Genomic DNA, 14,322 nt, shown 5'->3' with positions numbered 1-14,322 from the left:
CAATCAACCCCATCCTTCCTTCCGGCCTTTCAAGATTTACTCGGCACCCTGGCCGTCAACTATGCCTCGGTTCTAGTCCTCGGGGACTTCAATTATTGGCCGACGGACCCTAAGGAATGCGCCTCATCAAAGGAATTTTCGGAAACCCTTCTCTCTCAATTTCACTTCCCTTGTCCACAACCCCACCCACATTCATGGCCACACTCTAGACCAAGTTTGGTCTCTCAATTGTTCCCTGTCTGCACTGTCTGTTACCCCTTGCACTTGGTCCGATCACATTTTAATTTCGTTCTCCCTTAGTCTCTGTCTGACCAACACCCTCATTCACACTAAAAACTCATGGGCTCGCAATTGGGGTAAGGTCAATCTGTCTGACCTTACGACTTCACTTCTGGCCTCCTCTCCCTCTCTATCGGGACTGGACTCCGCAGCTCAAGCCAAAGCCATCGATTCATGGCTTACGAATGGAAGCGACTGCTTGGCTCCTCTTCGCGTACCTCGATTAGGCGCCCTAAAGACGCCAATCGGTGGTTCAGTAATGATCTGAAAGAACTGAAGCTTACGGTCCGACGGGCAGAACGCAGATCGAGACTGGACTATTCCCCCACCTCCAAGACCCGTTATGTCCTCCTCCTAGGGACTTACAAAAAAAACATCACTGAGGCCAAGAAAGCCTATTTCTCGGCCAAAATCTTGGCGGCCGAGAATCAACCGAAGGAGATCTTTGCCATCACTCACGACCTGGCTTTTTCCGACAGGACCTCACTTAAACCCCCTCCCTCTCGAAACTCTGCGATTCGCTGAATTCCTACTTCGTAGGAAAAATCTCGACAATTAAATCCAACATCCCCCCTCCCTCCCCTCTTTTCGTGGACCCCCTGCCTCCCCCCGCCCCAGCCTTTTTCAATTCCTTTCCTCCTCTTTCTGAAGAACTTTTCCTGTCTCTCCTTCCCAAAATTAAATCCGGTTCCCCTTCTGACATATGCCCGGCACACATCTTACGGCAGGTCTACTCTGTCTGTACTTTGCCTCCTCTTGGCTTCCTTAATGACTCACTGGCTCAAGGGGTTGTCACTCCATCACTAAAATCCGCCTCCATCGTCCCCATTTTAAAAAAGCCAGGAGCCGACCCCTCCGTGATGGCCAACTATCGCCCCATTTCCCTTCTACCCTTTTTGGGGAAGGTGCTTGAGCGACATGTTACATCTGCGCTCAGCTCCTTTGTCGAGGAGAATGGGAGGCTGGCTCCGTGTCAGGCTGGGTTTCGGCCCAAGCACTCGACAGAGTCAGTGGTGGTGTCAGTACTAGACACCCTCAGAGAGGGTATGGACGTAGGCAAATCTCAGGCGCTGGTCCTCCTTGATCTGTCCGCCGCTTTTGACACGGTGGATCATTCCATCTTGCTTTCCCGTGTCAGGGCGGCGGACATAGGAGGCTCAGCCCTTATTTGGCTCTCGTCCTTTTTGAGGGACCGGACCCAGGCGGTTCATCTTGGGGAGTTTTCAGCTACCCCCTGCCAGGTCCAGTGCGGTGTTCCCCAGGGTTCTTCTCTGTCTCCTTTACTGTTCAATCTTTATATCTCGCCTCTTATCTTTGCCCTACAGCAGCTGGAGGTCACGGTATATAACTATGCCGATGACCTCCAGCTCATCTTTAACCTGTCCTCTTCCCCTGACTCCATCTCTAACTTCCAATCTATTCTATCTTTCATCAGGGACTGGATGAACTTCAACCACCTGAAGCTCAATCCCGATAAGACGGAACTTGTGGTTACGGGTGGTTGCTCCAGTCCCTGGAATTCTCTATTTTGGCCCCCCTCCTTTGGTTCTCCTCCTACCCCAGCTCCCTCTGTTAAGACTCTTGGCATCAAGCTAAATGACAAACTCACTATGCACTCCCAGATTGGTTCGGTGGTTTCTTCCTGCTTTCTTACTCTCCGTACTATCCGCTCTATTTCTCGCTTTTTTTCTTTCTCTGCACTTAAACTAATTATGTCCGCACTGGTCCTGTCCCGCCTGGACTACGGGAACATCCTGTTCAATGGCATCCCTCAGTACAGCCTGCGCAAACTGCAACTGGTGCAGAACCAGGCGGCCCGCCTTGCCTTCGGTCTCCCCAAATTTCATCATACCTCTCCCCTCTTGAAGACCCTCCACTGGCTTCCCGTTCGGGAACGCGCCTTGTTCAAATTAGGCTGCATGGCGTTTCAGGCCAGGACGGGCCTGGCCCCTATCTTCATATCTTCAGCCATCAAAGCTTATGTCCCTGGCAGAGACCTCCGCTCCTCGGCACAACATCTTTTAGCAGTCCCTCGCTACCGGAAAAAAAAACAGGGCGGCTCGAAATTTTCCACTCTTGCCCCCATGTTCTGGAATTCTCTCCCCTTCCACCTTAGGTCCCTCACCCAGTATTCCAGTTTCCGTAAAGCATTGAAGACATTTTTATTCACTCAGGCTTTTCTGTCTTAAGCTCTGCTCGCCTTTTCAGTCTATGTCTTAGCGACTGATTCTGCCCAGCTGGCTGTCTGCTATCTCAGCGCCAAGAAACCGCTCAGGTGTATGCTGCGCTTAATAAATATTTTAAACTTAAACTTATACATTGCCATTCTGCACTAGGGTCAACCTGGAGATGAGTCAGTTCTTCCATATAGCAAAACTCTATTTGACATCTTGTTGGAGGCGTGAGCTAGACCCGTTGCAAGTCCCCCTGTAGAACGTGCTACATCTCATAGACCTCATCCGGCCCCTGAAAACCTGGCCTGTCTCATAAAGCATCCTACTCATAATAGCCTTGTGGTTCAGGCAGGTATTGCTGCCTAAAATATTGATACTGTTCCGCCTACCCCTCCAGACAGGAAGACTAAAAGACTGGAAACTATTGGCAGACATATTTTCGCCTCCAAATGTTCAGCTCTAAGGTCCATTAATACTTCTTGTGTCCTTGCTCGTTTCACCCAGGCATTGTGGGATTCTTTGGCAAGCCTTCTATCATCCCTTCCAGAGTAGGGCCACGCTGCTCTTACTCCCTTTCTCTGTGATGGATGACAGGGGGCAAAACGTATGATTCGCTGTGGTATGGATACCACTAATTCTATTGCTAAAGATAGGGCCTCTTCTGTGGTGCTCAGTCAGTGCGCATGGTTGTGCACTTCTGGGTACTCAGAGGCAGTTCAACAAACATATATATATATATCTATACTTCTATATTTATAGTGATACTATACTATTTAATTTCAGAAATTGGTATGAATAAACTCATTGGACGTACACAACAGAAGGCACTCATTGAAGTAACCTTACCATATATTGTTGGGATCAGCTCATACTTCGAAAGTAAGTGAAGTGTAACTTTATAGAATCTCAAGACAGCACCATAGAGATGAGATCATCTATCCATAGGTTATCCGTTTGTGTTTGTTTTTATGTTTGTCCTAACTCTTTATTTTGTTTGTCTCCTCTTCCTTTTTTCCCCTTTTTTTCTTTTTTCCTATTTTTGTTTTCTTTTTTCTCCCTTTTTCTCTTTGTCACATATTGTTTTGGTAATTTCTTGGATATCTTCCATGAACAATGTGATCCAGTATTGAACTCTTCTCTATTTTTTAACTTGGACGATATAGGAGCACTCTATAGTTTTGTTTGTGTGTAATAGCTGAAAAAGTTTACAGATGCTATCATTGGAGAGCCAATTGTACAGACTTGAAACCATGTCTTGTGCTGTTATTAAATGTAAAAGTTGATACAGCTATACGGATATCTCTACAATTAGAATTTATTTTTGATAAATGTTTCACCAAAAAGTCTATAATGATGTAATATGTGATTATGTATAGATGTTGAATATTTTTTATTATGTTTCTTAGGCTTTTTCCTGAAGAAGGCGTTTGTTTATACGCCGAAACGCGCGTCGATTGATTAAAGCTTAAAGAGAAGACTACTTATACATTGTCATGTATATTTTTATACACCCATTAGTTTTATGAATTTTGTTGATGATTGAAAGTAATTTTTAAAGTGTAATTTGACTGTAATTTTTAATTAAAGGCTTTACATATTTTTTACATGGTTTCTCTGTCTGTCACTCTCCTATATTTTATTAATATGATGTTGATTAATATGATTGCCTAGGAATTTATTTACTCACACGAATTTTCCCTGTCCTAGGAATTCAGATTTATTCTTTTCTCAGGGGGTCCTTGTTTTTTACATATATAGTTCAACAAACATTGTCAGACATACAGTTTGATGGTAACTCATCTATTTGGTGCACAGGCGGATTCGGCTTTGCAGCGTTTCCGCAAATGCTAAGGTGGTACAGATTAGTAGTTCTGTGTTTTTTTCCTTCCATCTGCCTTTATCTTTTTCCACTGTTCAGTTGCACAAGGGAGGAAATTGGTCTTTATTTCGTATAACTTTTGACCAACTTTATGGCAGTATCTATGGTGTTTATTCCACTTATGGTGACACCCCAGTGCGGTGTTCCTGCTTTCTGCAGGTATTCTTATTATTTTAACCCTGCGTGGATTCAACGTCTATTGTATAGGTTTTTTCTGGTTCTCTGTCGATGGGCTCCAAACTCAAGAGATCTTTTTCTGGTAAGGGATATTACCTATGTTACCTGCTCCTTCAGTACATTTTTCAGTATGCTTAGGAGCATTCCTCTATACCTTTTGGTAACCATTATAGGGAGTTTTTACTAATCCCTTTTAAGGGAGGTTCTATGTAGCGTGCAGCATGAGATTCCACTAACAATGAATCACTTCTCCTTCCTTATTCCATGCAGGGAGTATCCTTTCTCCACCTTCCGTTGCCTACTGGTTTCGGCTTCCACCGGGACAGTGGAACAGGTGACTCTCCTCTGCAGTCCATGTTGCTCCCCTTGCTCACAATTAACTTACGACATTCTTTCTAAATAGTACCCTGTATTTATTTAGCAATTTTCTAGCTATTCATCTGCATGCACCACTTTCATAGCTTTCTATGGCGCATACGTTTACATTCCCTTTTGTGACTTTTAACAAGTGTTTTCTCCCCCAAAAAAGAAAACAAATAAATCAAGAAAAAGAAATATAAAAAAAAAGAAAAAGTGAGATGGAATAAATGGATTCTTCTTATGTCTGATACTGGTGTCACTATCCTGGTGATGCCTCTTTCCTACCAGTAAATTAGCAATCTTTGTTTCTGGCCTCTGGCCAAAGACCCTTCAATTCATGTCATGTACACCTCTTTTTGTTGGGGCTTTTGACATGGCATCAATGTCTCTGTTGTTATTCTCCGACAGTTTCCAATGTCACATAATGGTTTCGTCATTATTGGGTGCATTCCATTGTTATTTACCACTGGATCTAGAACTTTATGGTCCATCTGCTTGGACTTCGTTATTCTGTGGGATTGATTGTTTCCTGCGGATCATTATCCAATGGAAACCTCTTTTCCTTTTGCTCTGTAAGGTGTCCTATTATTCCAGCCTTCAGGGGTTGGTTATTACATCAGTATATATTGTTTTGCTTAGGGTTTTTTTCTTTTTTTCTTTTTCAGAGAAAGTCTCCTTATAATATCCTTTGCATTTCTTTTTAGAAGACACTGCATTGCCTTACCACTTTGTCTGGGTATACTAAGGGCTGTAATGGTGCTGCCCTTACACTTCCTGTAGTTTGGATGTCTCCTGCTTCCTGTACAACATTGTTTCCTAAAACGAACCCTTGTGGCTCTTGTTTAGCATACGTCTTTTCAGTTGCTTAGCTTTTCATTCCTTGGTTCAATTTTCTGAATTTACATTTAGTGAACGGTGGTAGAAGGCATGCTTTGCATGTATCGAGTCGAATTTGATCCCTGCCATCGCCACTGAATATTTTGGTCTTTCGTCTACTCCTCAGTCAGCTTATGCTCTGTCTGATATACCTTATCATTAAGTAAACAGAATAGATATCTCTTTCTGAGATTCCTAATAATGGCTTTTTGTTTACCATGATCTCTTGGCCAAGTAATAGCCTTTACCATTTATTTTGGTGCTATGTTGCTGAATATTCAACTTCATACTATTTGTTCTTTATAACCATCAGCATCTGTCTATTATCATTCTGTTTAGATATACATGTCTCATATGTATGTATATATTTGTATAGCAGTGCTTTATACAAACATATATATTTTTATATATGTATTTGTATGTTTTCATAAAAAGGAATCTGCGGCTAGATATCTCCATCAGATGAACAAGTTACTTACCTTCGTTAACACCTTATCTGGTAGAGACATGATCTAGCCGCTAATTCCTTAAACACCCACCCATCCTCCCCGCTCTACGAACGACTATAGTATCACGATTAAACATCTTAAAGGACCCTGGTTTTACTCACCAGTTCTCAGTGTTTTCATTCTGTATGCTCTGTGATTTGGTTTTGCATTGCCAAACAAATCTTTTTCTGAGTATTACCATCTTGTTAGTTAAGACTTCGCAATTATAAGTTACATAAAATATTTCTATATTTTTTGGCACACTTTTTCCTCAGACAGTTTCTATAGTGGCTCCACGTTTTGGTGCAGAAAGTACTCACAGAAGAAAATGATGTCAGCGCGTCGAGGGCGCCTTATATGGACTCCCGTGACATTGCATGCATGGATAACATCGCTATGGAATCACACAACACCCACTGCTGATGCACAGAGGTACTGCTCCTAAACAAATTGCAGGATCCAGTCTGGCGCCTGGAGAGAATTCAAAGTTAAGGAATCTACGCTAGATAATGTCTCTGCCAGATAAGCCATTACCCAAGGTAAGTAACTTGTCCTTCAAGCACTTATGCTATGTATAGATGCCATATCGTTCATAATTTGACTTTCAAGGGAGGGAAAACGTTTAACATGTAAATCAAATCTGAAGTATTTGCAAGTTTGACCACAGCCCGGCCAGTGGCGATGCTTCTTACATTGCCCATCTTTAACAGTCAATAACTATCACTAAATACTGGCATTGGAATGTTGCAAGGACACGGACTCTGCCGAAATTACTGTAGGGTAACTCAGTAGTGGAAGCAGCACCTAAGTGGTCATATGCCCCTGCCATCCCAGCTGTTAGACAATCTTAAAATTGCCTAAAACACTTCTTATCCTCTGACTCCTGTGTTACTTCATTACCTTGCAAAAAGAACAGATGATAGACAGAATGCTAAACAAACGTTCACCCCTAGTCAGATCTGGGTCAAATCCATCGTTTTTTTGCACGCCATGCCTTTCCAGTTTAGAATCAGCCATATGCAAATTAGTCCAGACCCTGTTCCCTATGGCAACAGTCCAGCCTGAACAACCACAGCAGGTCCTCCCTGGACTGGAAACAAGCATCCTGGGTCCAGTTTCGGAGTATCACCTCTAATCAGCCAGGCTATCTTAAATCTGGTGGCGTAGCGGGCACGTTACCCATGTCTGGGCATATCACCCTAAGTGTCCATGGGTATGCCCAGACCATGGGTCCCTTGCTTGCTGTGCCACACGTTTCAGCTAGCCTGGCTCATGAGGGGTGATAAACCCGAAACCGGTTCCAGGATGCTTGTTTCCGGGTCAAGGAATACCTGGCCTGGCAGTTTGGACTGGACTGTTCAGTTGAGGAGCAGGATCAAGACTGATTTGCATATGGCTGGTTCCAGCCTGGGGTAGCATAGTGAGCAAAAAACGATGGATTAAACACCGATCTCTTGACTGGGGAGGAGTGGTTGAAACGTTTCAGCACACCGCCCATCATCTTGTTGTGTTCTAACATCATTATCTTGGTCACAGGCGATCAAATGGACAGGTTTCCAAGGTTCAACAATCTACTAGTCTGACATGGCCAATTGGACATCCATCTTGCTTACCACGTGGCTGCAGAAGATCAACACTTACTAGACTTTGCCTTTCTTGTGAATGATCTTTTTGCCGCACCGCATGGTGACCTTCCTGCCCTCTGGCACCACCTTGGTTTTCGTCCTGGGCGGATGGGCTGTTGGTGCAATGGTGGGGAAGGGGAATTCTGTGCAAAAAAACAATGAAAAAAAACGCAGGTGAGCCACAGAGTATCAAAGTGCCTTCCATGGATGGGGCGTTCTTAAAGATTTGTCACTTTGATTGATTAATCTTTTTGGGCAAGCCAGAAAAATTCGCGACTGGTTTCCGGGGAGCCCAAGAAGGTCTGCTGCGAGGCTGAGGAATATCTGTTACCTCATTTGGCCATCAGTCAAACGATTTACCTAATGGATTTATTGGGGTTATTTTATTTTAAATAATTAAGGCCTACGCACCGAAGGTATGTTCAGAAATTAACATTCCAGTTTGAACCTACATTTGACTTTTATTTTTTTGTAAAATTCTTAAAACTTCTCAGTAGTATGTCTGGAAATATGCCCCTGCCATACCTTGTCATGGGACTTCTATTTTGTTTACTGCGGTTTGAAAATTAGTAAATTGTACACACTGTAAAATTCCGGACAGTAGAGAGCTAGCGCTGCTGGAAAATTGAACTTCTTTTTGGTTTTGGACTGGCTTAGAAGACAGCTTTATGTAACTAACTTCATGTTCTTTTTAAACACATGCATGCTGGCTTTCAGCAAGCCCTCTTCATCCATTGTTCTGTTCAAATATCATTCACATTTTGCTTCCTTCCAGCACAGAATAAAGTATGGGTAATGTTCATCCCACTTCATCCCCTGCCTTTCTTAACTGGGAGTGACATTTCCCTTGGGCACAACGGCCTAACATGTAGCCACTTTAGTGCCAGGACTGGCATGCTAATCTATGCTTTGATTTGTTTACAGTTGATGTGCTTTTCTTGTATAGTTTTGCAATAGTTCATTTGTAGTTGTTTTGTTTTTGCCAACATGTGCTCACCACCTTTAGCTAATCCCTTTATTGAACTACTTTTAAACTTTTAATACCTATTGCATACATTTACAAGAAAAACTATAAAAACAATTGAAGGTTTCCCAACGCTAGACTATTTGTCTTGCCAATGCTTGTTTCTCTATGGAAAATATTTTTTCACATGGAGAACCTGCATCTCATGTCCCCACCCAGCCAAACAACAATGGGGATGTTCCATTCCCCATCCCACTCAGTTACTCCAGACCTCGTCGGGTATGAACTCTGGACCATTCCACGGTGGTAAAAGGGTTTCGAATGCTCATGAAATGAGGTATTGGTGGCTAATCACAAGCTCACAAGGCAAACCACACCTTGACCACTCCATCTCCTCATTATGTGGTATTTACACCCACATAGCATTAATCCACTGTAACCTTTCAGACCTACAACCGACCATTTCTAGTTCTAAAACTACTTTTAAGATTGAAAATGGCTTTGGGAATAGGTGTAAGTAGCTACCCAGGTTAAAATTAATTCCCCATCACTGCAAATGATTTTCTTCAGAAGGATGAAAAGGCGGCCCCTTACAACTGCATGCAGGTCTCTGCGGTTTTTACTCAGTCCATCGGGCTATCTCACTAAATTAGTGCCTCAATTCACTAAGAAAATATAAACTCAATCTTTGGAAACCCCAAGTGAGATACCGTGGATGCAATCTCCAATTGCAGAAATGTGGTCATTGTAAATGAAGATATTTTGTGGGACGCCACATGCCTTGAAGAGCAATACATTACCGGAACAAAAATCACAACTGTACGGGCAGTGCTTTTTCATCAGCATCCTCCGCGTGTCACAGAACCCTTTCCGTGCCCAAGAGGGACATATGAAGAGCCTGTCCAAGCACCCTGAAATAAAACAAAAGAAGGCCTTTATAAGGACTAGAGAGGACTGGGCATAAGCCCTGTGAATAATCAAAGTGTACTGAATATATGTCTTAAAGGGCTAAATCCATGCTAAATATTCAGGATATCCAAGTACTACAAATTTGCATTCAATTAATTTAGTCGAAATAATATAAATTGCCAATTTCTCATCTTAAAAATGTGTTGCAGAACCAGCACTCCTGGACCTTGACTTGATTTAAACCTTTTGGCATACAAACTAGTTTATTTTACAGGGAAAATAAATGAGGTTTGCAAATAGGGGAACCAAGTGACTTTCAAGAAAGGCAGTGCCGCTGAAAACTCAGGGTAGTGATAGGGCGTTGCATAAGGTAATCCTTTGTCCCATTTGCTTATTAACGATATACATTAGGAGTCTGCCTATCAATGTCACATCTATAACTTTAATTGCCACCAGCTCGACTGTTGAAAGAATAGCAGATATCCGATGAACTTCTTTTACTAAAAACCCCTCTGCTTAACATGCAGGAAACTCATCTTGTTAGCACAAGAAAATACTACACCTGCACCATCAATGAGACATCCAACAAAAGCAGAATGCTTTTTAAAACGACCAAGCACTGCATTAACACTTGTCCCAGACCCAGCAGTCCCACACTTCACAAACAAGTGCAATGCCTTCACCCTCTTCTTCAGCAAAAGAATAAAGACAATCCCCATGCACCAGGTGGACAGCTCTTCCACCATACTGTCCAGCATTCCGCCATAGTCATCTTTCAACCTCCTCGCCCTCAGAACTTACAAACATCCGTACCTCCTTCAGAGCCACATGTGATGAAGGCGATGTCCTACGTACATCTCCCATGGAAGCCCACATCGGAGAAGGTCTCTCATTGGTGCTCGCAGTCATCAATGCCTCACTCCCCCAAGGGATTTTTAAAGAAGCTTTCATGACATCTCTGCAGTCTGAAGGTACCCAGCCCGTACATGATGACCTTGCCAATTGCTCAACTACCCTTCACATTCGGATCAATGAAAGCACCCTACACTGAACTCCAACAACACCTCAACAATAATTTTCTTCTATCTACCAATCAAGCTTCAGCACTGAAATAGTCATCATACAAGAAATATATAACAACCTTCTGATCCATAGACAAGGATGGTCCTCAACTGCAGAAACATTTGGACTTCAGTGGCCTTTAACACCATCAACTATCCTACCTTAATTCACAGTTGATCATCTATAAAGGGGTTCACTGTCAATGTCATCGGCTGGTTCATCTTGACCAACATAAGTTCAGCCTGATGGGGACATCAAGATCCCAGAAGCTACTCATCCCCAATGGAGTACCACAATACCGTATCCTGTACCCGCCTTTTGGAGCTTCTTAGAATCCTACACCACACATTATAGAGCCTCTTGGAGCCATATGAACTGACAGCCACATCAACATTCACAGCGACACCACCGTCAACCATCACGACAATCTCCTCTGCTCTTGAGAATGAACAACACAATCACTGACTCCCCTGCAGTCCTGGATGTCCAGCGTCCCACCTGAAACTCAACCCCACAAGAATAAATTCATTAATTTTGGCAAGAACAAAAAACAATAAGCCAATATTTGATCCAAATAACATGAACCTGGATGGCTTCAACCCTACACTATCAACCAACGGTAAGTCACCGTGATTTACCCTCCACATAGAACTCTCCTTTAAGGAACCGACTGCCAAGCAGACCAATATAGGATAATATCAGTTTTTCCTGCTAAAAAAAGCGTAAACCAATCCATCCTGTAATCTTTCATAACAGCCATTCAAGCCCACATACTCCCACATCTGGATGGAGGCAACTTATTTGCTCCACGGCCACACAGGTAACATGCTTATCCGCAGAAAGTCATTCTGTATGACGCTGCCTGCTTCATTGCGGGCATGAGTAAATTCAGCTATTACGTCTGGCAGATTGAACTCCAATAGCTCCACTGGAAAGCCCACATCATCTTCAAAACTAGCGTCCCCATCTACAGGGCCACAATGATCTACCCTACTGCCTATCTGGCAACCAAACTGACCATCTATGTTGTGACCTTATCGTGTAAAGAAATATCTGAAAGAAAAAAAAACCTCCAACAAGACTTCTACATCTAAACATCCAGGAACTGTAACAACATTCCAATAAAATCAGAAATGCCCAGCCCTCCTCTAATTTAGGAAAGAGCTAAAGATCTGCCTGTTCAAAGAACCCAACATTCCAACACTTTAAAATGCTCCCTTCGCTTTACTGACTAGTGTAGCCACTGTCCTTTCCACTCCACACTGCAGATGACACAGACTGTAATTGTAAACCCTGTACAGTGCAACATTGGCCTTTGCTAGTTTTCTCTTGCATAAATACATTAGAGCATCTCAAGTGTCAAATATGTCAAGAGTGTCAACTGATGAGAATGGAGATTCTACTGAAGAACTCCCCAGAACGCCTTTGCAGGCTTCCTGCAAGAAATAAAACTGATGTACAAATGGAAATCTTCCCCGTCCTCACCAAAATAGAATGAGCAAAAACAGTGGCCATGGCAAGGGCGTTAACATTTCCTAATCAACAACTGGATCAATCCAAGATGTGCCAATAGCAGGTATTAGCAAAAGATTTCTGTGTGACTAATAGGTCGCTGAAGGACGTTTGTGTAAGATCTACAGAATGAATACACTTTTAAAGAGCAAGCGGTAGCCGCTTTGGTCAAAAGTCCAGGTCTAGCCTTATTGAGACATCTTGTTGTCTACCCCTTCCTTCTTACCATAGAGCCGGTAGATCCCCCAAAGGTCATCCTGCGAGATTCTCGTCTTCCCCGTTAACGTGGCATTGATGTGCATGAGGGCATTGGAGTTTAGCGAGTGCATGAGCCCCAAGGCATGTCCGATTTCATGGGCTGCCACGTGGACCAAGTCTGTAAGCCACACTCCTTGAGTGAGTAAGGGAGAGAGATGGGTGAACATTGTTAAAAGGGAAAACATCTCAGTGGTGCTTCCAAGTCTGGCCATGCAACAGCTTAACAAAGGCACCTAGTACCTAAATGAGAAAGAGGCAGCAGCGTAATGGACGATGAAAAACTGGCCAGGCAGCAATCGTAAGCTTATGTTTTTACTAACTATATACTAAAGTGTAATCTTAATTTTCTGAATCTCCAACTGAGAATCCAAGTTGCTCCAAATAATATGCATTACTGTTACCGAGTTCATTGTTGGCCTTGCAGTACTTTGCAGAAACTAGTGTGAGGTACATGTTGAAATGCAAAGTTTGTGTACTCTTGTCAAAGAACTTTAGTTTGTGTGTCACATTAAGAAAGTAGCAACCTCTTACATCACAGGACCTTCCTGAAAAAGAATGCCTTCATCATGTCTTGACATGTTCAATCATTCAATACTTTTATTCCGTTGAGGAGACATAAACACGTGTGATCCTGTGAAGAATTTAGATGCAAATACAGTGCACATCTGCCTTCCCAAGTATACCCTGGCTCCACTGAGGTCAGCACTGAATGTTGCGGCCAGACTCGTTACTGGTACGAAACAAAATGAGCACATTTCCCCAGTCCTAAAGTCACTTAAATGGTTGCCCTACGAAGCCCAAATCCAGTTAAAGATTATCGTTCTAGCACACAAAGCCCTGCATGACAACACCCTCAGGTACCTAGCACAATAGCTTGAATTATCATGTGGCGAGAGAGCTTCGAGAATCGCTAACAACTTCCTCCTGAAACCACGTATCATGAATAAAAAGAGAACTTGTCGTCGAGTCTTCTTAGGTACTGCACCAAAGATCTGGAACTCTCTTCCACCAGATTTGCGCAGAATATCAATAACTGCTTTCAAACTTGAAGCCAAAAGATTCCTAATGAACAAATTCTTACCTTAATTTGGCAGATGTGCATTCGTGCGCAACCACTGATCCTACAACAGGTGTTGATTGACACTACATCATTTTTACCATCCTGTGTTTTTGCTCTCTGCTCCTCTCGGACGTAAGGGTTGCCCCCCCCGTAGTAGCCTGTTGTTGACTTGTTTATTTCATTACTCGCTGTGTACCACCTGTCTGTGATTATCGTGAATATAACTGTTTGGTATCCTTATCTGATATCGTTACAGGAGCTGTATTCTCCATCGCTTCTCGTTGTGTATCACCTGTATGTGATTTTTGTGACTACAACTGTTTGGTATTCTTACTTGATATCGCTACTGGAGTAGTTTTTTCCCCTTCATCCTTTTGTAAAGCGCTCCAATATCCCTCGGGATCTGGTTCGCGCTATAAAAAACTTTATAAAATAAATAAGATAAAAAATAAAATCTATAATGTTCTATTACTATAAATACCTTCACCGTTGCTTGTGAGGATGTACATATTCTATGCTTTGCATATGGCCATGTCTGAACTGGGGTGGCAGAGTGGGCTAAAGAACGGTGATGGATTTAACCCAGATCTGTTGACTGGGTGTGAGTGTTTGATTGGTTCAGATGCTCAGTCCTTCACCACCCCCTTTTGTACCATATTCTATGCTCGGACAGCTACTGGTTGGACTTTGCCTCTCCTG

The 14,322-nt window shown here is 42.9% G+C and overlaps 1 protein-coding gene and 1 long non-coding RNA gene across 2 annotated transcripts in view; one reads left to right on the top strand and one right to left on the bottom strand.

Annotated features, from left to right (window-relative positions):
• Positions 1-4,034, top strand: part of LOC144754522 (uncharacterized) — a 103,436-nt gene extending 99,402 nt beyond the window's left edge. The window contains exons 2-3 of the long non-coding RNA XR_013594735.1: positions 3,237-3,332; positions 3,860-4,034. This is a non-coding gene — a long non-coding RNA (uncharacterized LOC144754522). The remainder of the gene's footprint in view (positions 1-3,236; positions 3,333-3,859) is intronic.
• Positions 1-14,322, bottom strand: part of MMP23B (matrix metallopeptidase 23B) — a 165,446-nt gene that overhangs the window by 11,072 nt on the left and 140,052 nt on the right. Inside the window, exons 5-7 of the mRNA XM_078642426.1 lie at positions 12,532-12,696; positions 9,623-9,733; positions 7,875-8,001 (exon numbers count right to left, since the gene is read on the bottom strand). Of these exons, the coding sequence (XP_078498552.1) occupies positions 7,875-8,001; positions 9,623-9,733; positions 12,532-12,696 (403 nt within the window). The remainder of the gene's footprint in view (positions 1-7,874; positions 8,002-9,622; positions 9,734-12,531; positions 12,697-14,322) is intronic.

The sequence above is a fragment of the Lissotriton helveticus genome, chromosome 5_1 (genome assembly GCF_964261635.1).
Source record: "Lissotriton helveticus chromosome 5_1, aLisHel1.1, whole genome shotgun sequence".
Classification (NCBI taxonomy): domain Eukaryota; kingdom Metazoa; phylum Chordata; class Amphibia; order Caudata; family Salamandridae; genus Lissotriton; species Lissotriton helveticus.
This window is presented reverse-complemented; position numbering and strand designations above follow the sequence as displayed.